Source organism: Amphiprion ocellaris, chromosome 10 (assembly GCF_022539595.1).
Source record: "Amphiprion ocellaris isolate individual 3 ecotype Okinawa chromosome 10, ASM2253959v1, whole genome shotgun sequence".
Taxonomy (NCBI): domain Eukaryota; kingdom Metazoa; phylum Chordata; class Actinopteri; family Pomacentridae; genus Amphiprion; species Amphiprion ocellaris.
Window position 1 is genome coordinate 23,431,754 of NC_072775.1, and position 25,464 is coordinate 23,457,217.

The 25,464-nt window shown below is 38.4% G+C and overlaps 3 protein-coding genes across 8 annotated transcripts in view; 2 read left to right on the forward strand and 1 right to left on the reverse strand.

Annotated features, from left to right (window-relative positions):
• The first annotated feature begins 4,076 nt into the window (after positions 1 to 4,076).
• LOC111583291 (peptidyl-prolyl cis-trans isomerase Fkbp12-like) lies at positions 4,077 to 8,254 on the forward strand. The gene is made up of 4 exons (XM_023292297.3): positions 4,077 to 4,189; positions 4,278 to 4,325; positions 4,933 to 5,045; positions 6,175 to 8,254. Exons 1-4 carry the CDS (start codon positions 4,153 to 4,155, stop codon positions 6,298 to 6,300), a joined length of 324 nt encoding a protein of 107 aa, XP_023148065.1. The 5' UTR covers positions 4,077 to 4,152; the 3' UTR covers positions 6,301 to 8,254.
• A 480-nt stretch (positions 8,255 to 8,734) lies between these two features.
• Positions 8,735 to 24,752, forward strand: LOC111583292 (plexin domain-containing protein 2-like). 2 transcript variants are annotated; one of them, XM_023292298.3, is made up of 14 exons: positions 8,735 to 11,790; positions 14,522 to 14,724; positions 15,064 to 15,207; positions 15,547 to 15,616; positions 16,428 to 16,550; positions 17,071 to 17,189; positions 17,269 to 17,368; positions 17,467 to 17,562; positions 17,745 to 17,826; positions 18,751 to 18,811; positions 18,922 to 19,150; positions 19,992 to 20,027; positions 20,182 to 20,336; positions 20,691 to 24,752. In XM_023292298.3, exons 1-14 carry the CDS (start codon positions 11,706 to 11,708, stop codon positions 20,904 to 20,906), a joined length of 1,719 nt encoding a protein of 572 aa, XP_023148066.2. In that variant the 5' UTR covers positions 8,735 to 11,705; the 3' UTR covers positions 20,907 to 24,752. The 2 variants fall into 2 exon arrangements, with proteins under 2 accessions (XP_023148066.2, XP_035814065.2); XM_035958172.2 differs by having other exon boundaries at positions 20,185 to 20,336.
• LOC111583293 (rab effector MyRIP-like) overlaps positions 21,445 to 25,464 on the reverse strand; it is a 48,999-nt gene continuing 44,979 nt past the window's right edge. For all 5 annotated transcript variants that reach the window (XM_035958174.2, XM_023292299.3, XM_023292302.3 and 2 more), the window contains one exon: positions 21,445 to 25,048. In XM_035958174.2, the coding sequence (XP_035814067.2) occupies positions 25,035 to 25,048 (14 nt within the window). In that variant the 3' untranslated portion in view covers positions 21,445 to 25,034. The remainder of the gene's footprint in view (positions 25,049 to 25,464) is intronic.

Genomic DNA, 25,464 nt, shown 5'->3' on the forward strand with positions numbered 1-25,464 from the left:
CGTCACCATTTTGAGTGACACTGAAGCCAAACTGCGTCCTTCGCTTTAGCCCCGCCCACGAACACTGTGATTGGTTTATTATAGAAAAACAAACAAGGCGCAGCCAGACCGTTATTCTACAGAATCATAGACTGTATGCGCGGGCAAGGCGGGACTAATGCCGGTCTTAATGTCACATTTATTATGTCTTCCCCTGCTCATATTGGTTGGAGCTAGGGTGGTAACTGAACATGTACTTTTAGCATCAGCAGGTATCACCAGATGAAGGCCACTTGGATGATGAAGCTGATCCTCTTAGGTCTATAAACTTTACTCTCACATCCAGAACTTAATCAGCTTTAAAGGCCAAGTACATAGCTACACAGCATACAAGGAATTTGGTTTCAGCTGTTGGTGTCACCAGGATTAAGGAAAGATGAAAAAAAAAACTACAGAAAGAAAAAGAGGGCAAAAAATAGGAGTAATAAAAATAAATATAACAAAATATATACAGATATTTCAAGCTAGAAAGGAATATAATGATAATTGTGAGATGATACAGTGCAAAAAGCAGAGAATGCTGTTCTTAGTGCAAAAAGTAATGTACATATCTATTGGTATATTGTACAGGTGTGGAGGAATGGCTGAGCTGTTTATTAAGGTGATGGCAGTGGGGAACAAGCTGTTCTTGGGTTTAGTGAACATGGCTCTGTAGCGCCTGCCATTCTTTTAATCTTTTTCAGTGGTAAATCCCAGTACCACTTGCTACCAAACACACAGGATGCATTGCTCATGATTATTTCCCCCATATTTTAAAATCAACGAGCAAGGCCCAATAAAATTTACCTCTTGGATTTTTTTTCAGTTTGGTGAACGCCTCCTAAAAAAGCAACACTGACCATCAGTGCTTAAAGAGAGAGAGAGACACAATCATGGCATCATTTCTGGATATGCTCTTTCCCACTTGCTTTACTAACTCAGTGCCATTCATCACATCAGCAGCTGCAAGAACAATAAAACCTCTCAGATGTGAATATTTGATAGTTTCCTGGTTTTCTAAAATAGTAAACTCAAAATTTTGGCATTTATTCAGGGAATACTAACCAACATTTTCTGATGTTTGCATGTTGATTATTAAATACCGCAACTGTCAGATGTACTAATGCTGAAAATAAGTGTTGGTTTGATTGATACTATACTGTACTCAAGGGTTTTGTTACAGCAATTACCATGCACAGAAAATTTAAAAGCAACTTGTTTAAACACACACATGCCAGCTTATACTGACTGTCCATAAATTATGCAGAATTTCCCCCAGTTAAATTGTTTATTTATACGTCAAATTGTAACGATTATTAAAGAATCAATATACACTACCATTCAAAAGTTTGGGGTCATCCAGACAATTTCATGTTTTCCATGAAAACTCACACTTTCATTTATGTGCTAACATAACTGTACAAGGGTTTTCTAACCATCAATTATCCTTTCAACACTATTAGCTAACACAATGTAGCATTAGAACACAGGAGTGATGGTTGCTGGAAATGTTCCTCTGCACCTCTATGTAGATATTCCATTAAAAATCAGCTGTTTCCAGCTAGAATAGTCATTTACCACATTAACAATGTCTAGACTGTATTTCTGATTCACTGAATGTTATTTTCATTGAAAAAAACTGCTTTTCTTTCAAAAATAAGGACATTTCTAAGTGACCCCAAACCTCTGAACCGTAGTGCACGTGTGATAAAAGTTCAGTCAAGTGGTCGCTACAGCCATCAGCAGTTTGTGTTACGCTATGAAGTTGCAAAGCAGAACTTCTGCCCTTCAAACATTTGCTGGTGCATCGAATCATCGTCTGTTGCTGATTCTCTCTCTCATGTACTATATTCTAGTGCAGTTTCAATTTAAAATGTTGATTTACATTACACACTGCCACCTTGATGTCTCACACAAGACAGCACATTGCACGTTCATTTCTAATTCATTGTGCTGCAATTAATATTGATACAAATTATTTATATTGATACAAATTATGCCAAGAATATTGAGGAAACCTGAGGAGTGTACTACAAAGCAAGATTAATGGGTTAGTGATCACCATAGTAACCAAGCTGCACAGCTAACCAGCTCCAAAGGAAGTTCTGTTGAAACTTTCCTTTTTCATCAGTTCCTTTCCTGACCACAGTTTCTTTAAACGATACATATTCTCAGCTGGTATTTTTGCATACCTATGTATATATATATATATATATATATATATATATATATATATATATATATATATATATATATATATATATATATGTGTGTGTGTGTGTGTGTGTGTACAGCAAAAATATTTTTTTTAAAAAGTTTTAAATGTGTATATGTATATAAAAAATATAAATACAACTCACTAGAGAATATATTGGTGGGATGTGTAAGTTTGAATTATTCTGATCCATATCGTATCTTATAACTGCTTATAACTTCCTTGATAAAAACAGTCACCCCTGGTTGATTTCTAAAAAATAAATGAATATAGCAACGAGCCAGTCTTTTGAATGGCTCTTTCAAAGGAATGGCTCCTCAAGATCCGGCTCCCTTCAAAGAGCCATAAATCCCATCTCTAGTATGCATTACAGAGAATATTTAATCATTAACATTCATGAGCTTTGATTTGGCCAAAAACTAAAGTGAGTTCCATATATCCTTCATTATGGGGCCGTGTCAGACCTAACTGCACTTCTTGAATATCGTGTTTAATGTATGGAGTTTGAAATTTGAGAGCTCTAATGTGCAGCTGTCATGATGGAAATAAGCAGCTGCCCAGAGAATGCACTGAGTGCTAAAAAAATATATTATCTTACACAGTTAATAAAATAATTTTCTACCAGCATTCTTTAATTTAAAAATTTGCAGTAATGTTACTGTTTTTTTTTTTTCCAAAATCAGTTTTTATGTTTCTCATAGTCCTCTTTTTTACCAGCCTGTTCAACATGCTCATTTTGAGCAGGAAAGGTGGGACTGATAATTGTCAGAGCCAAGTAGTCCCCACGAGTCACACGAGGCTGCAGCAGGTACATAAATAGTGAACTATTTATGTTGCATTTAAGGGGACGGTTGTGCCATGAAACATCAAATGTTGCTCTGTTGCTTTCCAGTTTCTCTGTGCAATAACAGACTTGTTACAATGTAGGCGTTTTGTTTAATTTGAAGAAATATTAATTCTAATTATGTTCCAACACAGCCTTAGCTGCACTGTGAAAACAGTAGTTTAATGTCTTCAGTGCCTTTGGAGATTTCTGATGTCAGCAAATGAGAAATTCTTTAATGAGGTCATCCAGGCTAGAATTTGTAAGTGGAAATTAAGCAGGTAGGAACCAAAAATGATTTACAAAATGCACCAGGATTGTGATCTGCATGTAGCGGGCAACGATTGCTATCAATGTACATTACAGGAATTGGAAAGAGCAGTGTTTCTGGAGTTGATCCATATTTGGGACTAAATGTCAGAATCTCTTAGCTTCTGCTGCATTGATGTTGACAGTTATCGTTTTTTAATACACCTTTATGGAAGTGTAAATCACTTGAGTTTCCCTGCTATCAATTAATTAGCCTGTTTCACTAACCAGCATTTTTACTTTAAACATTTGCAGTAATATTGCTGCTTTTTCCAAAATCATCTTTTATGTTTCTCATAGTCCTCCATCTTAACACGCTCATTTTGAGCAGGAGTAACACAGTGCATCAAACACTCCCGACTAATGAGGTCACACAAAGCCTGATGTAGAAAACCTGGTTAACAAAATAAGTTGTTGTGATACCCTTTTACTCTGACTGGAGTTTTAGGTTTTCTGAGCCAGCTTACACAACGCCTGGCCAAACTTGCTTCATAGGGCACCTTTGTGGGGCTTCTGGGCCCCTGGTTTAGTCAGACAACCTCACTACTGCGCCCCTGAGTGAAGCAAATAAAAACAATTACCTTTTAGATACCAACATACAATCATCCCCATCTCACTGCTGTGCTAGTGTACATGCAGTTCTACACAGACATGAACTGCCTTCAGTCTGACAAACCCTCCAAACCACGTGAGACGTGAAGGCTTCAGTGAACGAGGCAACCCGCTGCATGAGGTAGAGCTCCAGTCAGACAGCTGCAGGCAGAGGGAACACTGCGCCAGAAGAACAATGGGAGTAGACGTCGAAGTCATAAAACCGGGGGATGGTAACGATATATTGCAGTTACTCCGTAAATTCAGTATCATATTTCCTTTTCAGATTGTATCAGTTTAACCTGTATTCTCACCATCTAGGGCAGAATTACCCGAAGAAGGGACATAAGGTTACGGTGCACTACGTCGGTAAGACTCGCTTTATTTCGCATTGGTCAAAGGTTGTTAATTCGCTTTCATTTTAAATGAAAACCACCCAGCACTGTAACTGTTTGAAATATTTTAAATGAGCCCCCAAGTCATTTGGTAATTACAGCGAGAGTCGGATGAGAAAATCTGTGCCATTCATCTGCACGGTGGTAGGAAAATACAGCTAGCATACGATTAGCTTAGCTTAGCCTTGTTTAGCACAGTCTGAAAATGAGGTGGAGGATAGCAAGGCTCCGTCCTAAAAGCTGTCGAAAATGTCAACTCACACACACAATTCTAAAATTCACCGTTGTACACGTAAAAAAACTAAAAATATACAACCTGAGCTAAGCTAGCTTTCATTCGCAGCCGCTGTGCTAAGTTACACCATGCTAACCGTATCCGAGGCAGCTTCACACCAATGTCCCAAAATGTCGAACTAGCCCTGCTCAAACAGTGCAGTGTTGTGTGCATTAAGCAGTGTATTTTCTCCCAGTGTTGCGTTATACTTAACATGTTACTCCACGAACTGTCAAATCGCAGTATTTTGGCTATAATATGTAGTCAAAGAGGGCTAACATGCTATTTTATGGCTGCTTTTGAACAGGAACGCTGCCGGATGGAAGGAAGTTTGATTCCTCCAGGGACCGGGGAGAGCCCTTCGAGTTCAGACTGGGAGAAGGAGAAGTGATCCGTGGCTGGGATGAAGGTGTAGCTAGGGTAAGGAGAGGGACATTCAAGGGTCACTTCACTGAATTTACACAAAGATCTATTTCCTGCCATGATACTGCTTCACTGGTGAAATACTGTAGGGTGGAGTGATGTGGGTGGAGTCACATACGTTTTTACGAATTTTACCAGAAAGTCAAGTTGACGTCTACAAATGTGTTTTGTCCACCACCCAAAGATATTTATTTCAATGTCAAAGACGAGTTGAAGCTTGAACTAATCACTTACTTGTTGCAGCTCTTTAAAAAAAATAAAAAAATAAACAAACAAAAACAAAAACTCAGCCTATTTAGGATTTTAAGGTTTTTCTTGTTCCATGACAGAAGTTTGACTGAGGCATTGACTTTTAGGTCACATGTAGGGTTGAATCATTTGGGAAAACTACCTTAAATATCATTTTTTCTTGACAGATATGGTCATTCTTGTTATTAGAAGTGATTCCACTGCGCTCTGGACTGTTACTTCCAGAGACTTCAAGTAAACAGATCCCCACTTAGTGTTACTACAGATAGAAATAAAGGACAAGGATGTTGACTAATTTATCTACTCCTCTTGTGCTTCCTTGACATCAACCTGATATCTGGCTAGCTAGTGTTAAATACCTAGCAGCCCGATACAGACTGATTAAAGAAAAATCTGCACTCTCATGTCTCACCTGCCATGGGTTCACCTCCTAATCAGATGTAACACCTCATTCACAAAAGCAAACCAAAACATGAGTGTGTAGAGTTTTCTTTTAGTCCTTTTCTCATATATGTGGGACTGTTAAATAGTCAGAGCCAGGTAGTCACCATGAGTTACACCAAGCTGCATCAGGTACATATATTATAGTGAACTGTTTGTGATTTACAAAATGCAGCAGGATTGTGATAAGTCTGCATGTAGTGGGCAACGATTGCTATCAATGTGCATTACAGGAATTGGAGAGATCAGTGTTTCTGGAGTTGATCCGTATTTGGGACTACACGTCAGGATCTCTTTGCTTCTGCTGCATCGATATTGACAATTATTGTTTTTTAATACAGCTTTATGGAAGTGTAAATTACCTGAGTTTCCCTGCCATCAATTAATTAGCCTGTTTCACTAACTCTATGTAACTTGCTGTTCACTGCCTCCATAGATGAGCTGCGGGGAGTTGGCCAGGTTGACCTGCTCACCGGACTACGCGTATGGCGCCCGCGGATACCCACCCATCATCCCCGCAAATGCAACTCTCATCTTTGAAGTGGAGCTTCTGAAATTTTAAGTGTTTAAATTTAAGGTTGCTCTTCTCAGTTGTTTTCATTCCACCCACATCTCCAGCACAAATAACCATTCAGTTAAAGTTGCTGTCAGAAGCATTGATAGACATGAATTAATCCTAGTACAAATAATTCTGATACCTTGATTTAATTTAGGAGCATCACAAACAATGAAAACCATGCTCACGCCAGTCATATTGTTGGTGCTAAGATGAGGCTCAGGTCTTTAAAGGAGTTCTACAATGTTTTGGGGTACACGGTTTCTCTTGAGAATCAGATGAGAAGATTGATAATATGCCCACCAGCACTTCTGTGTCTCATTAATGCATTCTATATTTTTTGCTTAATTCATCCAAAAAAGAAAGTGCACAGACAACACAGGTAGGCAAGCAGCCTGTTGGAGTTATTATTCCACAGGAGCGGCTGTACCGTAATATTTTCAGTCAGTACTACTGATCACAGACACGAGCAGTATCAATCTTATCATCTTGCTTTCTGTAAGAAATCATTCCCAAAATATTATTCTTGTAAAAGTCCAGCAAATGTAATGTTTTAAATCACAGTGTCGGGTCATATAAAAGATAAATGAATATGATTTTTTTAAGCTAGTCAGGGCTTTTCAAAACTATTTCTCATCAACTGAGTCAGTCATGCAGTGCAGCTTTGGTTGAGGATTTATTTTGCCTTCATTCTTGCACTTGCCTGTTAATGTTTACACAGCAGAAAGGGCACATAATAAAGTAGGAGGGGGAAAAAAACGAGAACATCAAGAAAAACTAAACCACTGGCACTAAATGCATGTTGGACCCTAGTCTTATCAGCAAACCTGTGTTTATTCCAGTGTTTTAAGTAGAGTGGTAATAATTCTTAGTGTAAAAAATGCACATGTAACACCCTTAGTAAAAAGCTTCTGTTTCTTTTGGCATACCATTATTCCTGCAAGAGATTCATTTAGTTAATAGCTCAAACAAATACTTGGTATATCTGGAAACAACTGTGTGTGATTTAATTGTTTTTTTTTTCCGGAGTTGTGTTGCCTTTTGTAGTATTGGGATCAGATTTTGACACCTGTGCTCCTTAAACTATCCTCTTGGGCCATTACTGGCTGTGACAGTGGAGCTGGTATAATTTTCACCTTGTGAGTCTATCCATCTTTGGTGTTATGACATGTGGTCCTGGAGACATTTACTTTAGCAAGAACCAACACAAAGACAGCTTCGACTACTCGGCCATGTGTGCCTGTGGACAGAGTTGGTCAAGACGATGCCACAACAATCGTCATTTTGATCACAACCACACAACCTGTAATCTTTTATGACTGCATCTTGTACAGTTATTGTGTGGACAAAATCTGACATACAAACACCTGACGAAGTGTTTAGAACTGCCTATGCGATAGTTCTCCCTACAATAGGTGTCTCTAGTATGGCAGTTTGGAATGGTGACATACACAATCTCACAAGGTGAAACTAGATCATCTGAATGGGATCACACCAATTCAGCACCTATCAACGTGTACCCATGTAATAGCAGTTATTACGTTTACTACATTGTACTAAATGTAATTGCTATACAAGTACACAAGGGTCAGACAACACCCAGCATCAAATGTGGCCTTTTTTTTACATCCCATGTACAGACCTGTAAAGTTTTGCAGCTGTATCCCGCATGCAACAAAATGAACACCTGTCCAGACGGCCTTGGTGGTGGTTCTTACTACACTAACTGTCTCACTAGCTGAAAACAACAGTAGCTACGCTCTCTCAGTTGGTAATGGTGTGTTGGTGGGCATCACAGCTGGTGTGATCCCATCTCAAGATGATCTCTAGTTTGGTTCGGCCTGAAGTGTCCTTGTGTTATGTCATAACTCGAACCTTTTTTTTTTCCACTATCATCCCTTAGAAATCATGTTATCTGTGGGTATTGCATTCAGGCATTAAAAACAGTACACTGTACAAATGTTGAATTCATTGTCTTTGGGAACAAATGATGCTATGGAATTGGTGTAGGTAACTGTTTTCAGTCCTGTCTGTGCTACAAATTTTAGAAGACAGTGATTTATCACAAATTAAGCTGGAACACCTTTCACCGTTTGCTTTGGACAGATTGGCACTTCAGGATTTAGACATTTTTCATGACATAAAGTGGATTCTGCTCTGAGAATAGTTAGATTACAGTGAACAGTTTTAGTTCTGCAAGGTTAGTAGTTAAAGTTTTACCATCCTTTGATTAGCTGTGAACTTAAAGTGATGTGGTTGATGAGGACTTTCATTAAATATGACTTCTTGAATAGTGAGTATGATGACTGCGATGTACCTTCTACACTACCAGTCAAAAGTTTGGATACACCTTCTCATTCAATGCTGTTTATTGTTTTATTTTCTACCTTGTAGATTAATACTCAAGATTAACACTTTTTTGATTCCAACATAATTCCATATGTATTCTTTTATAGTTTTGATGTCTTCAGTAATAATCTACAATGTAAAAAATCATTAAACCCCCCCCCCCCCCCAAAAAAAAACATTGAAAAGTTATGTCCAAATTTTTGACTGGGAGTGTATGTCAGAGCCAGAGACACTACATGCATTTGTCCATGCAACCATCCCCTCTTGAATTAATTTTTAAGCTAAGATATCTAGAATGCACCTTTCTTTTTTCTGATGCCATCAGTCACCGTACAAGGTTCAAATTAGTCTTCTATAAATGAGCGGGAACTACTGTGCTCCTGTCCTAATTAAACGACACAAATTAGCAAAACATTGGAGAGATCTACTTATAAATTACATTCATACAATAATACTCTGAAGTGTACATGCAAAAGATATTTATGAATATGTAAATTTTCGTGGATCCAAACAAAATCAGAGCAGAGTAGCATTTACACTCGTATTTTTCCTCTCTGACTACAATATGTATGACTGTTTCTGAATGCTAATAAAACACTAATGTTTAGGAAATGCAGGTTGTCAAACCAGATTGGTGACCTGTCCAGGGTGTCCCCTGCCTTCACCCTAAGTCAGCTGGGATAGACTCCAGTCCCCCGTGACCCTAATGAAGTTTAAGCGATGTGTAGATAATGGATGGATGTTGTCAAACCATACACTCAGAATTCATTATCTGTTTATTTCAGAAATTGATATTCAAATAATAGTGCATTTACTAAAAATATGTGGCCCCATTTTTGAATGCTATCAAGATGTTCCTAGTCATGTTTCTAGCAGCACTACAGAAACACGATGAGTTGTTGGATTACCAGTTCATGGCAAAGTTAACATGAAAAGCATTCAGCGAGCGCAGCACTTGGCCAAGGCTGCTCAGTTGTCGTATCATTTCCAACGGATAAGTCCCGGTAAGTCCCCAGCAGTCGATTTGTTGTAGCAATCGTGATCGTCAGCAGGCAGCTGACATAATGTTCACTTGCAGTCATAGTTACAGTGACACCGTGCTGCTATCTCGCAATGATACAGAAATCTTTAACAAATCCATGGATCCAAAACTAAGCGGCCTCACTGCCAAAATCTAATTACTTGGTCCTTGTGTCATTTCATCCAAGTCTGTTAGTCTGTTTCTGAGCAATGTTGCACACAGATAAACAGAAAAATAGACAAATGTATGCCAATTGTCACATAACTCTGCCGCGTTCTTTGTCAGAGTAACAAGGCATACTGTTGTAGATATAATACAGCATTATGGTTCCCCATTCTACCAGTAATGACAATGTAATTATGTAGTTTGCTTTGGTTATAGTTTTTTTCATCATGCCACAATTCATCTTCATCTAGTGGGCAAAGTTGGAATTACTCACGTGTTCCTAGTAGTTTTACAACCTTACTGCACATTCAGGTTGAAAATTACTCCAAAGAAAGCAGTAATACCACAGTGTTAGCAACATAATGTATTTAAAGCACAGATATTAAATTAATTTGAAATTACTGGTGCGGCATTGGTTACCTTGCTTAAAATTAGCAATTGGTAAATGTTATTTTTTAAATTTTAATTACTTTGTATGCCATGTGGTAACTTCACTTTTCCACTGGTATTATGTTTGCCAAGTTTTACCATATTATATAGTATTTATATGTTACATTTTACATTATTAATCTGAACCTGCAAAGAACAAGTAACTAAAGTTATCAGATTAATGTAGTGGAGTACTGACAACAGTATTTCCCTCTGAAATGTAGTGGAACAGATGTAAAATATTAAAAATCAACAAATATTTAATAAAATTAAGTATTTGAAAAGTGCACATACCTCATACATACAAGTAAATGTGTTTGCATTCCACCACTGGCAGTAGTATAACTTTGAAAAGACTTTTCTTTATTGCAACATCTCATGCACACATTTTTCTAAATCTTTACATGAAATTGTGAGAAAATATTTTTTACGTCACAAATTATCTTAGAAATAGGGTAGCAACAAGCAATTATTTTTCTTCGTTAGTTAATCAGTCAATCTTTTTTTGATTAACTGATTATTTGTTTGGTTTCTAGATTGTCAAGAAATGATGAAAAATGTCAATCAGTGTTTTCCAAAGCATAAGATGAACAAATGTCTACTTTTGTCCTTCCCATGACAGTAAAACCCCTTTTGGACCTTGAAAATTACTCATATCAGCTAATGAGTTATCAAAATAGTTGGCGATTAATGTCATTGTTGACAACTGTAGTGCCACTTTTGCACATTCAGGTCCTACAGTTTAGAAACTGACTGTTACCATTGATTAACTGTTGCAATAGTCCTAATCTCTGCAAGTGGAGTGTATGGAGACGTAATTTAAACATCATAGTTTTTCTTTGGATCTGTCTTTAGGTTTATAATCCTGATAATTTAATTCAGTTTTTTGTGGTATTGAAACAATTGCAACTGATAATAATAAAACTTTAGCATACAACTTGTGTAAATAAATATGGCAGGAGATTGACATAGTTATGTTTTCACAGCTTTTTCTTACAACATGTAGGTATGATTTTTACAGTTTGATATAAACAATTTGTTTTCAGTTCATGAATATAAAATGTGGTCAAAATGACAAGTATACGAATGAGAATGTGTAATTGTGAAAATTACGACGGCACCTGAATGCAACGCGTCCACAGGTCCAGACTGTCATCAGCGCAGCAGCGGTTCAGTGCTGGAGGCTGCACTGACGCACAGATGGTTTGCGGATAATCTGAAAGTTCAACATGGACAATAACATAACGAGAGACTTCACACAAGGCTGCAGAAAGAGTTCACTTTGAGTTAGCTGCGTTTTTGTTTATTTTTAGTTTTCTGTTTTGTTTTTTGTTTTTTTCATTTCTGTAACTTGACAGAGACGTTGAAGAATACGAAGTCAGCGGCGCAAACTCTCATTGCGCCAATTGCCGGCTTTCTTTGCTCTCTGTAGCTGAAGTTGGAGAAAATGAAAAATATGGTTGAGGTCGTTACGAGTCTGGTCATTGTTGTCCAGTTTCAGATAAGCTTCATGAAGCTAACACCTGCTTATGGTAAGTAAGTTAAATCATATTTAATCAGAAGTAAGTCCATTTGCGCAATTTTGTACAGGCTAGGTACAGACAGCATATAGCACTACACATTGTGTAGCAAAGATAATACGTGTTCCTAATGTTTCTTTAGTGTATACACTACCGTTCAAAAGTTGGGGGTCACCCAGGCAATTTCATGTTTTCCATGAAAACTCACATTTTTATTCATATATTAACGTAATTGCACGAACACAGGAGTGATGGTTGCTGGAAATGTTCCTCTCTACCTCTATGTAGATCTTCCATTAAAAATCAGTCGTTTCCAGCTGAATAGTCATTTACCACATTAACAATGTCTAGACTGTATTTCTGATTCATTTAAAGTTATCTTCTTTGAAAAAAACTATTTCTTTCAAAAATGAGAACATTTCTAAGTGACCTCAAACTTTTGAACTGTAGTGTATATAAAACACTCTTGTTTTGTCCAATGCAACCAGTTTTCCAGCTGTACACCTGATAGCTTTAGCATTACATCCTGTTGTACTGTCACCTAATGTTAGTATAGTGCTGTCATTTGAATTTTCTTCACACTACAAGCACTGAACTACTGGTTTTAATGGTAGGTTTAGTCATTACCAATATTTTTTAGGTTGACTATGCTTCATTTGTGCTCCATTTTCACATGTATTTTATCGTCGGCCTATTGAAAAATCACCTGCAAGGTGTTTAAACTACAATGGGGAAGCAGCTGTTTGACCATACATACCGGGAAAAATAAATCACAAATTCAAACCAGCTCTTTTTCAGGAGCCATTTTCTGTGTTCATGTGATGAAACACATCCAGCCACCAGGTGGCGAATTCTTACTTCGAGGTCATTGGTGGAGACTAATTAGAGATGTGGTCCTTCTGTGATATGTTGCTGCAGGTTTCTGCAAAAGAATCACTCTTTTTGCCAACTAAACTTACAGAGCAGGATCTCCTGATACTTGGAGTTTCTCAGCTGTGTCACCAATAAAACGACATATCTACAACTACAGATTAAATCAGTCACACAAACACACAGATGGAGGGTTATGAGGCCTCTGCAGCCCCCACAGCCCACCATGTGACAGATATATAGACACAACACCCACGGCTGCCCAGCCTCACATGCCTGGTCCTGGAGCTGCTGGTGTGAAGAATGTGAAGCATGTTTTCACCCTCCACTGTGAAGAGAAGAGCTGGACACGCTGTTGTCACTGGAGGGGAAGAGGGACCATGCATGTTTGCCACATGGCACCTGCTGATTGTTTACGTGCGGTTGCATTTGAGACAAAGATGTAGGAACTGATTTGTTGACAGCTCGGATATTCTCCACGTCTAACTTCCCCCAAAAGGAAGCTTTCCATCCATCATCAATACACCGCTTAATCCTCATTAAGGTCGTGGTAGCGCTGGAGTCTATCCCAGCTGACTGAGGGTGAAGGCAGGGGACACTCTGGACAGATCACCAATCTATCACAGGGCTACACATAGAGACAAACAATCACACTCACATTCACACCTAGGGACAATTTAGAATTATCAGTTAACCTCAGTATGTTTTTGAACTGTGAGAGGAAGCCGGAGTTTTCGGAGAAAACCCACGCCTGCACAGGGAGAATATGCAAACTCCATGCAGAAAGATGATGGGAAGCTGCAAGGCAGAAGCGCTAACCACCAGCCCACTGTGCAGCCCCAAAAAAGGAGCTTTAACTTAGCGAAATTATTATTCCTTCACACTGACGGTATCATGTATGCGGTGTGCCTCTTTCAAGATCTTTATTGCAGGTCAGTCACCAGCTTTGTAGATGCCCTAAGCAAATCTGATGCACTCTAATCCAAAAGCCGTGCATTTAAATATACCTTAATTAAGGTTATGATGTTTAGTTTTAAGGTGAACTGTTTCATAGTGGTCTCCTTTGAAGGCTGTAGTTTGTACTAATTTCTTCATCCCTTTTCTATGAATTAGGGTAGAGTAAATACTGAAAGTGCCTTTCAGTGTAACACAAATAATTCAGCAGCACTGTAAATTACAGCCTCAACGTGACTGTAAAATCAAACCACAACATCTCTAAAGACGTTTAAGCACATAACAAACACTCTAACTTTTGTGGAGCTGGAATTTAGTCCAGGACTGTTGTATTAAGCCACATTAGGTTTATTAGGTATAACTAATAAAGTGACAAACCATATGATGTTTATATGGAGGGAAATACTCATAGCAATGATGCTATGTGTGTAATGGCTGCTTGTTAAGTGGTACTTTTTATGAAAAATATCATATTTACATTGTTTCATTTCAACTGGATTATCTTGGGTTGCCTTATGTTTATCCTTCTGATAGTCCCTACTCTATGTGACAAGTATGTAGTTAATGTACTATTTAAGATATTTAAGAAAATGTTGGCTAAATAAGTGTAGGCTCGTTTGTCCTGCCTTTTTTATTCTTAGTTATGTATTTAAAACAAAATACTAGTGAAATAGTTTAATCTTGTATTTGTTTTCTGCTTAGCATATATATGAAGTTGCGTTCATACACATTTTTTTTTACCTTTAATTATAAAATCTGTCCTATAATATTACCCACTTGTGCAAGCATCAACACACATCTGTGGCATTTTGATAGTATTATCAATGTATTAATGTCCTCTTTAATGGCTAAAAAGACACATTAAGGCAGCGAATGTCATCACAACGTCAAGTTTTGTCCCTCATCTTTGATTCCTTAGGCGTTCACCATACTAACATGCAGTCATACGTAGTCACAGAGAACCACCAGTCCAGAGAGCAGAGGTGGACATCTGGGCCCAGGTCTGGGGCCCCTAGCTGGGCTGCAGATAAGAGGGGCCACTACAGAGACCGGCACCAGCCTGAGGAGTCGGAGCCTGACCTGCTGATGGAGGAAGGACACGATAATTCTACACAGATTGTGGTGAGGTCATTCTACAGGTAGTAGAGGTTTCTCAGATGAATAAATGTGGGAGTAAAAGTCAAAAGCAAAAAACAGATTTTATTGGTTAATGAGATTCTTCTTAAATAAGGTATTTTGTTTTTTTTTTAACTTGTGAAATGTCAGTTCCATGTGTTACTTTGTAGCCTGAATGAATGCTCAAGCAGTGACATTTGGCTGATAACATAATGCAAATATATTTTTATAGCTAATTCAGATGAGAAAGTATGTAATTTGTTAGAAAATTACATGCACTGTTAAGAACGTACAAGTGGAGAAGAAGCAAACATGAGAATGTAATAGTCTTATATGATGTTGTAGGACATTGATCATGTCTACTACACATCTAAAATCTATGGTCCTGGAGACACAACTGCTAAAGAGCTGTGGGTGAACATTGACGACATGGAGGAGGACGAGTGGAAGGTCCATGGCTTTCTGTCCAACACACACAGACAAGCAGAGGTAAGAAATCAGCCTGTCTGAACAAGTAGGACAGTCAGTGTTTTATGCAAATTTAAGAACTAATATAAACATTTAAATTACAGATTTATGTGGACATTTGTGAATAAAAAAGTTTTAATTTCCCTATATAATAATTCTGATGCCCAAACTGCACGTACGTCCTAATAATGAAGTGCCCATTAGAGAGTTATTTAAGTTTTCTTTCTCTACACACAACAAACTGCTCCACATACAGTTAATACTGATATAATGAAAGAATCTGGAAAAATAAATGTTTTTCATGTTGCTGACCATCTTTTATGGTACAGTTAATGTTTCACTTTATGTTTTTGTTTACAGAGAGTGAATCTTTCCTTTGACTTTCCTTTCTATGGCCATTTACTCAAAGAAATCACTGTTGCAACTGGAGGTAAGTGACTGTGAACCACACAGTGTTTTTCATTTTCTGTACAAGGTGCCTCCTCAGGTATTATGAGGCTCAGTAACTGTTCTGAGATGTTTTGAGATGCTGCGCTACAGATGGGTACCATATGAAAAGAAAAAACAACATAAAATGTCATTGTTGGGCCACCATGTGCAGCACTGATTGTCCTGGAGGGATAAACACCATTCTTCCAAAAGACATTCCCTTATTTGATGTTTTGATGACGGTGGTGGAGAGTGTTGTCTGACATGTTGGTGGAAAATCGCTCAGTTACCTGTAAGTGCCCTATGGATGGGGGCAGAATCATCCTGGAAGAGAGCGCTCCCATCACAGCCGTTTTTGCACATTTTTTGAGACATTTCCCAAAGGGAAGTGATGTAGTTTGGTCCTAATGTTGAGGAAAATGTTAAACGTTATGAGACTATTATTTCAGTTGGAATTTAGATGTGAAGAGATTTAGAGTAGAGAAACATGCAGAAAATTAACTGTCAACTAGCTCACAATATGAAAAATCAATCAGCACACTTAAATAGTACCTTTCTGTGTTTACGTTTTATTCTTTTTTAATGCATATGACAGTGTGTTTGAACAATGTAGAACTAAAGTATTGCTTGCTGTGCTGACATAGAGCCACACTGGTTAAATTTTGTTGCATAATATGAACATTCTCTGTGCAAAAATGTTGAACAGGAACTCGCACTGCTGATGTAGTGACTGATGGAAATATGTCATACTATCAATTTGTCCCCACATTACAAATTGCTGATGGCAATCTGTGCATGTCATCCTCTGCCAGGTTTCATTTACACTGGAGATATAATCCATCGGTTGCTCACAGCCACTCAGTATATCGCTCCACTGATGGCGAATTTTGACCCCAGCATGTCCAAAAACTCTACTGTGTTTTACTGTGATAACGGTAGGAGAGATTCACTCTTTTTCTCATTAAAATAAGTCTGCAGTGCTATTAATAAGTGTTTAATTTTGTTACATGCTCTAAATTTAATTTCTTTTTTTTTTTTTTTTTTTACTAAATATACACAACCGTTCAAAAGTTTGGGGTCAGTTAAAAATGCCCTTATTTTGGAAAGAAAAGCAGTTTTTTTTCAATGAAGGTAACATTCAATGAATCAGAAATACAGTCTAAACGTTGTTAATGTGTTAAATGACTATTCTAGCTGGAAACAGCTGATTTTTAATGGAATATCTCCATAGGGGTACAGAGGAACATTTCCAGCAACCATCACTCCTGTGTTCTAATGCTACATTGTGTTAGCTAATGGTGTTGAAAGGCTAATTGATGATTAGAAAACCCTTGTGCAGTTATGTTAAAAGTGTGAGTTATGATGGAAAACATGAAATTGTCTGGATGACCCCACACTTTTGAACGGTAATGTATGTTTTTAATATGAGTCTGAATGTCCATGTCCCCCATTTAGGAACTGCGTTGGTGGTTCAGTGGGACCACGTTCATCTCCAGGACAACATCAGTCTGGGAACTTTCACGTTTCAGGCAGTTCTGCACAGCGGTGGACGGATTGTCTTTGCCTACAGAGAGGTGACCTTCCTTTTCCTCTTCGTGTTTTGCTTTTATAATGAGAAATAGGGTAACTCATTGAACATTTTGCATTTCATAGATTCCTATCAGCATCAGCAACATCAGCTCTGAGAATCATCCCGTCAAAGTGGGCTTGTCAGATGCTTTTGTGGTGCTTCATGAGATAGAGCAGATTCCCAGTGAGTGGCAGATTTGTTCTGAAAAACTTCACTGCATTTTTAGCACCTCACTTTCCACCAGTATTTGAAAACATCACATATTTTCTGACGTTCCTTAGATGTTCGTCGGCGAACCATCTATGAGTATCACAAAGTCGACATCCCCAAATCAAAAATCTCCAGTTCTACAGCAGTGGAGATGCTCCCTCTCCCTAGTAAGCAATTTAAATATGAATACAAAAAGAGAAAAGCTTTGTAGTAAAAAAAAAACTGTTGACAGTAGCAGTTGTAAGCTCTTTGCACTGCAGGGTGCTCAGGAAAAATGCATTCCAGTTTTATTTACAGAAGGAAAAGCCGTTTCTTCCTCCTCAACCTTCACTGTTTTCTTTATTCTCAGCATGTCTGCAGTTCTCCAGCTGTGGCCCATGTGTCACTTCTCAGATTGGCTTTAACTGCAGTTGGTGCAGTAGGCTACAAAGGTAAACTGGAAAATCCCTCAGTGAGCACATACCACAGAGAAGGCTGCACATTCCTGAAAATATAGTAATAGAAAATCTCTACAAATGGTTACATCTTTATAATTTGAGTTTCTTGGTTTCTTGGCAGCAACAGTATTAATATTTTTTTTTGTCCTGTTTGGAAATCTTTCCCTTTGTGCAAGAATTAATTTTGCAAAATTCTAATGTAGATGGTTTTGTAAACAATGAAATTTTAAAAAATATATATTCATTGGGGGCCATTGAAAATGTGCAGGAAAAACCATGATCTTACTTTTGAATGTAGGTTTGGACTTTAGGTGATACTTAATGTTCTCATGTGTTTTTGGAGACAAGCTGGGACTAGGAGAGCATCTCTACATTCTAGTAGTATATCTAACAGACCTGTCTTTGTGGCTTAATTCATGTGTCTGTTTGCTAAAACATTGATATCAGCACAGGACAAATGTCTATTGTGCTCACTTTGTGTTATCAGTTTATTGATTAATAACGCATCCCCAGCATCTTGCCACAAATTGGCCGCTCCCTTTATAGCACCTGTGTGAGAGCACACATAAACAAAGTATGGGGTTTAGGTTTGTGTTGATACAGAACAGTTGAAAAAAATGCCTTGATCGGCCCTGATCCCAATCTTTGAGATGGGAGTAGGACATCTGCGTAATGTATTTTATAGCTTCGTACAGTTAGCCTTGAGACTACAAGGTTTACTACAGGCTGCGTTGTTTTGTTGGAGTGAAAAACTGTATAGTATGTTGTCAATATTTTCCACACCTTCTTTCTGATCAGTTTCATTTTATTTAAAAAATATTATCAGCTGCTACCATTTGTGGAAACTTTGAGCACTTTGCATACAATATGTTGTGGAGATGAAGCTTTAACAATTACAATATTTCCTTCCTTTCTCAGATGCTCCAGTGGCTTTGATCGTAACCGACAGGATTGGGTTGACCACGGCTGCCCTGAAGAGGTTTTCCTTATTGTTTGCATTGCAGTGAACTACAGACTTCATAACAGAGTTAGAACTTTGCAGTATTTTTGTCACCTAAACACAAGAGTTTGCTGATTTTTGTTTGCCAGAGACGTGATCCTCGATGTCTGCGGACACTAGAAGTCACAAACAACACATCACAGCACCCGATACACACAACCACTCCTGGTACAGCAACCTCAGAGCAGCAGAGGACCTCTGGGATGACTTCCACGCCCCTCAGCAAAACCACCACTGTCAGCAACCCCTCGACACACAGCAGCTACAGCAGAAGAACAATATCGAGTCCACAGCCTCCAACCAGCAAATCTGCACCTGGTAAACTCAAATGCTGTACACATATATAAACCCTGAACGGTATGTATATATTTAGAATATGTATGTTTAATGATTTTAAAACTCTACTATTTGCAGATATGGGCTTATTTGTTTCTAAGACAGCTGTACAACTCCTTTTGTACAGCATCCCCTTGTTTGATGGCATCACTGAATTGAATCTTGTTTGTTGCTAAGTGAGTTAGTACGGATCACAGCTCAGGGCAGGCATCGTTACAACCTCATAAATTAATGTTTGTTGTTGTTGCACAGTATCCATGCCCGGTGTACTCTGTCAGGTCTGACAGCATTAAGTAAGGGTCAAGTGGTCAGCTATTTCCCAGCCTGCTGTTAGCTCATAGCTGAGCGTATACAGCGCTATGTTAAATACTGCATAGTGTCCTCAGCTACTGAAGGATGACCTGATGTATGTGCATCACTCTGGTTGGGAAAGAATATGGTAAGGCTGTTATTTTTGGCTGCACTGGCTACTGTTTGAAAGCTGAAAGGAATACAATGCCCAATTCAAGCAAAAGCACAGTTCAACTTTGTAAGTAGCTGTACTCTTTTTTTTTTTTTTTTATCCCATTGAAATATAAATCAATTCCCAAAAAAACCAAAACATTTTTGGATTATCTATATATACTAGCTCACCTCAAGTCAAGTGTGCTACAGTTCTTGAGTTAAAACTTAACATTAAATCTAAATAATGATTTTTAAAGCAAAGCTTTTGTGTTACACTGAAATTGAACATGGTCACATCTTTGAAAGTGGATTTTTCAAAAAGCGATTTTGATGTGACATACTTCAAGTAGTGTATCATATCATTGTTTTTCTTTTCCAGATGACACTGAGATCGCTTTGCACATCAATGACATACGTAAGTCATTCATGGGCACACACTCTAATTCATATTTACATCTGAAACTAGTAAATCCACTGTGTAAAGTTCTTCTGTGATTCCAGCATCATTTAAATGATTTTCCTGTAACAGGCTTGATGATAATGTCAGTCTCACTGTAATCTTTGTACAGCAGGAGACAAGGATGCAGGGGAGAGTGATGAGGGGCTGCAGACTGGTCTCCTGGCAGGCATTGTTGTGGTGATGCTCGTCATGGCAGCAGCCATTTTTATGTCCATCTACATGTACAACTACCCCACCTCCAGCGCCAGTCTTTTCTTCATGGAGGTGAGTGTACCTGAACTACAGCTTTTACTGAGTCCTAGCAGGGCACTTTAAAATGAGTATAGGATTTTTATGAGCCCTGCGATGGGCTGAAGACCTGTCCAGGGTGTCCCCACCTGCACCCTGAGTCAGCTGGGATAGACTCCAGCTCCCCCATGACGCTAATGAGGATTAAGCAGTGTATAGATGATGGATGGATGGATGGATGGATGGATGGATGGGTGATCCTTATGAATGTTGGAAAACAGAATTTTCCTCAACACAACTCAGAAAAAGAACTTTAGATGTCTTTATTTTATATTCATTTTTCTGTGAACAGTCCTGCTCGTGAATTCATTTCTGTTTAACTCCCCACAGCGACGCCCAACTCGCTGGCCAATCATGAAGTTCAGACGGGGATCTGGTCGGCCTTCATACACTGAGGTGGAGACTCCCGGTCAGGACAAAGAAGGTTCGGTGATCATCGACCCCAAACAGTCTTTTGTCATCTCTGACAGAAGAGAAAGCGAACAGAAGGAAGGTTTCATAGTTCCTGATCAGAGGGAGCGTTTCCTCGGCTCAGACAGCTCCTGACCAATACTACATATCCATGAGGCTTTGGGACAGAGCTGGTTCTCTATGTGAGTTTGCATTCCTTCCTTGAATGCTGAGATTTTTCTCCTATTTAGCTGTTGCACAAGTTCACTTTAAAGACACAATTTGAGCATTGAAAGACACAAAAACCTCAGTGTGGAAATTGTAACGTCAGATCCTGTTTGCTTTATTTTGGTGAGCCGTAGAACTGTTCTAAGGCATAAAGGACAAAAATACTATTATTTTGTACTTTGCTCAGGTCATATGCTCGTGTTTACAGCTGCATCACAGAGTGAGAGGTGGCACTGGTGAATGTTTTGAAACCATTCCTCTCAAAGACGGCCTTTATTTTCCAGTGCTGTCCTTCCCACACCTTCTTCATAAAGTGGAATGTCATATTTGGGTGTCATTTCCTCATCTCAAAAATACAGACTAAATTCCTCACCAGTACACCCACCTGCATCTGAGAGGCAAACAGGGTGCACAGTGTTTTCAGACCGTTAATGCCAAAATATAAGATATTCTCACACTGCAGCAAGTGTTTGTAATGTAGATTTTTCTTTATTTTCTGTGAAATTATAATACAGGCAGAAGACATTTACTGATTGCTTTGCTGTACAAATATGTACGCTACAACATACACAACCATGGAAAAATACAGTTAAACATTATCCATAATTACTTTTCTTTTATATTAATTTTATACATGATATAGTATCACAACATTTTTCTATCATGCTGTAATTGTTCCCATGTATGTGTCATGTGTATATTGGATATCTGGTATAAACAATGTAAATTGCAGGTTTCATCCAGTAACTGCATCTACTGCTAATAGTTTCTGTCTTTTTACTTATTGTACACTATTTGTTTCATTTTATTTTATTTTTTTTACGACTTAAAAGGATAGTTCAGTGTCTTTAAAGTGCAGTTGTATGAGGTACTTGCCCATGATCATGTTTATGTATATTGTTAGTGCTTCAGAAAAAGTTAGCTGGACTTGGTGAAGACATTACACCTCTTATCCAAGAAACTTCCTCACTCTCACTGACTGGTTGGGGTTGCAGGTATTGATTACTGCCCCCAACTTTATGCCATTTAATTACGCTCTAAACCTGAACACGTGAAAACCAGGCACAGTATCCACGAGCAGAAAACCATCCATGCATCTGAGCATTTTAGCTCCGCGTGCACATATGTGGTCCTGCAAACATGGGGCTGTGACAAGCATGAACTCAACTGATTATACGCCTCCAACTGTTCCATGCTCACTCACATATCTAGTAGACTTCTGAGACTTTAGAGACAAGGACAGCGGCTGATGACCCCACTTCTCTGATTGGTCCATTTCAACAGTCATCTCAACGCCTCAGCAGTCTCTTACTCTCAGTCAGTAGTGGAAGTACTCAGATTTTGTACTTAAGTAAAAGTCACAATAGCACTGGATAGAATTACGGTGTTAGGAGTAAAAGTATTCGATTAAAAAGTAGAAGTATTCATTGTGCAAAATGGTTCATTTCAGAGTAATGTACATTACCAGTCAAAAGTTTGGACACATCTTCTCATGTAATGGTTTGTATTTAATTATTTTATACATTGTTGATTAATACTGAAGACATCAAAACTATATATAAATACATATGGAATTATGTTGTAAACAATAAAGTGTTAATCTTCAGTATTAATCTACAATGTAGAAAATAGTACATATAAATAAAAAACATTGAATTAGAAGGAGTGTCCAAACATTTGACTGGTAGTGTACATTGTATTGGATTATAATTATCTATGTGTTAACCAGGAGGAGGGTCTACCTTTTGTATCTCTAACAATCTGTGGGAGCCAATAGCAGCTCCCCATATTGGACAGTGGCAAAAATAAATAAATATTGATTGACATCGAAAGATAACACATGAATTTAATGCACGTCATCCAAGGAGGCTTTTCCACGGAGGCGAAGGTGGTTAAAAAGTTTAAAGAAACAGGCAGTGTCATGGACAAACCCCGTTCTGGATGACCAAATATATCAGCCGAAACTAAAGAATTGGCCATGACTAAAATTCATGCCAGCCCCAAAAAATCACTTTCCTAACCCTAACCCTATCTTTCAATATGTCCATTCTTCACGTCTACAGAGACGTACCAGTTCAACTCTTTTGTCTTTCAACAAAATTCTGTTTTACTTTAGAGACACCCTGTATGGGGCTCAGAGGTGGTGCCACAGGTCACCTCCCCAGTTTAAAGAAGGTTATTCTAGTTTAACATAGATTTCTTCCTTCACTCCTCTCTGAAACCATCTGTCTCTGTCTAGAATGCGAACGTTGCTGTGCTTGAAGGAGTGTCCCTTATCCTTTAGATGAAGGTAGACTGCTGAGTCTTGTTCTGAGGACGTTGCTCTCCTGTGTTGTGCCATATGTGCTGTTAGACCTGTTGTTTAGTCTCTCCCTTTATGTAGGCCTGTGGACTACTCGCTGCATTGGACTGCATATATGGTGTTGCTCAGCTCATGTTTAGGTGTTCTATCCGCAAGTTAAAACCATTGCACTGGGATGATGTTTTGAAAAAAATCCTTTCAAGTTTCTCCGACACACCAGTTATATACAGGCTGACGATGTTGTTGCTTGCTCTTTTCTTCTCTATTTGGTGTTTTTTCAGGTTTCTTAGCTAACTCAATGAGGACCCAGAACCTACACATAAAGACGGAAAGCTGCTATTTGACTGGAACATGAGCTGGGTGTTATCAGAACCTTACAGCACTGGGCTGAGAATGGCCCTATCAAGACAGAGGGAAATAAGAAGCAGCCAACCTGTGGTTATCCCAACTGGGTCTTCATTAAATCAGCTGAGAGATTCAGAAAAAAACATCAAATGGAAAAGGCACAACAACATTTTCATTCCTCAGGATTTTCTCTTACATCTTGGTGCACTCCAAACACAGGATTTACTCTCAGACACAAACTGGCTCGCCCCAAGGGTAAAACACCCAAACATAGGCTGAGCAATGTTCTATATGCAGTTCAATGCAATGAGCACAGGCCGATGTAAAGCGGGAGACTAAACAATAGCTCTGAAAGCACATAGCACAACACAGGAAAGGCAGCTCCTCAGGAAAAGACTCAGCAGTGCACCTGCATCTAAATGAGAGGGGACACTCCTCTGAGGACATAGTGTTGGACAGGGACAGAGTGCTTGAGAGAGAATCGAAGGAAGCTACAACTAGGGTTGGACCTGAATATCCGAATAGTCGGTTGTTACAGTGGTATCCAAATATTATTTTTGAGATTCGAATATTGCCCCCCCCAATTGTACCATTTCAAACTATTCGTTGGACTTGAACTACTTCAATTCCAACAAAAAAAATGGAAAAATTGGGGCGTTGTAAAACTTTTGACCAGTAGTGTGTATCTCTTCAAGTGTACACTATGTCTAGAATATTTTCACAGTTTGCATTTTATTAGAACTTCCATATTTCTACGTGTAAGTAAATCAATGCTGCACCTTGTATCCTTCAGCTGTGTCACTCACAGTTTCAGCAGTGTAATACAATGCATTGCACTGGTGTGCTTAAGCGTAGGAATACAGAAGTTCTAGGGTTAATAAAATGTAGTGCCAAAGGAAAGGGCTGTGGTAAAAATATGCTTTGCTGCTGATCCCATTCAGAGCATTTCTTTGCTGCTTCAAAAAGAGGTGGTGCCTAACTGTACCGTAGGTAACACACTGACTGTCTGGGTAAGTACCTCATACAACCCCACTACAAAGGAACCAAAATATGCCTTTACAATGAACAGCAGTGTTAAAGTGAAGTTTATAAAATGTATTCTAATTAAAACATTGGATTTTTTTGTACACTGGTGTGTAATGTACTTACTTCACCACTTTAAACTACAACATTTTTTCTGACAGGACAATACAAGAAACAACAATTTCCTGCATTATCTGTGGCATACAACTTAAAATACACATACAGTGCTAGTGTCCCCTATTATTTGAAGGCATGTTTAGTTGAAAACTATATTAAGGCAAAGGTGTGTGAAGGGATAGTGTAAGACTGGTCTGCAGGCTGCAGAGCGACAGGGGTCAAGGCACTGCTGTGCTGGGAGGTACTGCAGAAAGTCCTGGTTCAGTTATTCAGGTTTCCTTGTCTTGTAAAATAGTATGAAAAAAAATGGAGAGAAACACTGGTTAATTTGCAATCCAAAAACATAAGTTACTAAAAATAAAATAACACTAGCATACACACTAATGCTTGTAAGCACTTTGCACAGCAGACATTTTAGCTGAACATATCTGGGAAACCTTGTTAAAAAAAGACTAATAGAGTTAGGAGTGCTCATTCTGGGGATATTTACTGGAACTGAGCCATCATTACATTTGATCTCTCCTGTGCTTTTACAGCTATGATGACACGAATTATCAAAAATACTAATTCAGTACACCAATACCCAATACTCAGGCAGCAGATGAGAACAATGCAGTAATTTGCACTGGGTCACTAAAGACTACCAAGTAAATTCCAGAACTGAAATCCTAAACTAGGAGGTTATGATAATGTAGTATT

Bases quoted from the DNA above. Each gene is read 5' to 3' on its own strand.
- LOC111583291 (XM_023292297.3), top strand. From the start codon at position 4,153: ATGGGAGTAGACGTCGAAGTCATAAAACCGGGGGATG. The intron at 4,190-4,277 runs GTAACGATATAT...CTCACCATCTAG, and splicing joins AGTCATAAAACCGGGGGATG to GGCAGAATTACCCGAAGAAG. The intron at 5,046-6,174 runs GTAAGGAGAGGG...CTGCCTCCATAG, and splicing joins GGGATGAAGGTGTAGCTAGG to ATGAGCTGCGGGGAGTTGGC.
- LOC111583292 (XM_023292298.3), top strand. From the start codon at position 11,706: ATGAAAAATATGGTTGAGGTCGTTACGAGTCTGGTCATTGTTGTCCAG. The intron at 16,551-17,070 runs GTAGGAGAGATT...TCCCCCATTTAG, and splicing joins TGTGTTTTACTGTGATAACG to GAACTGCGTTGGTGGTTCAG. The intron at 19,151-19,991 runs GTAAACTCAAAT...TTTCTTTTCCAG, and splicing joins AACCAGCAAATCTGCACCTG to ATGACACTGAGATCGCTTTG.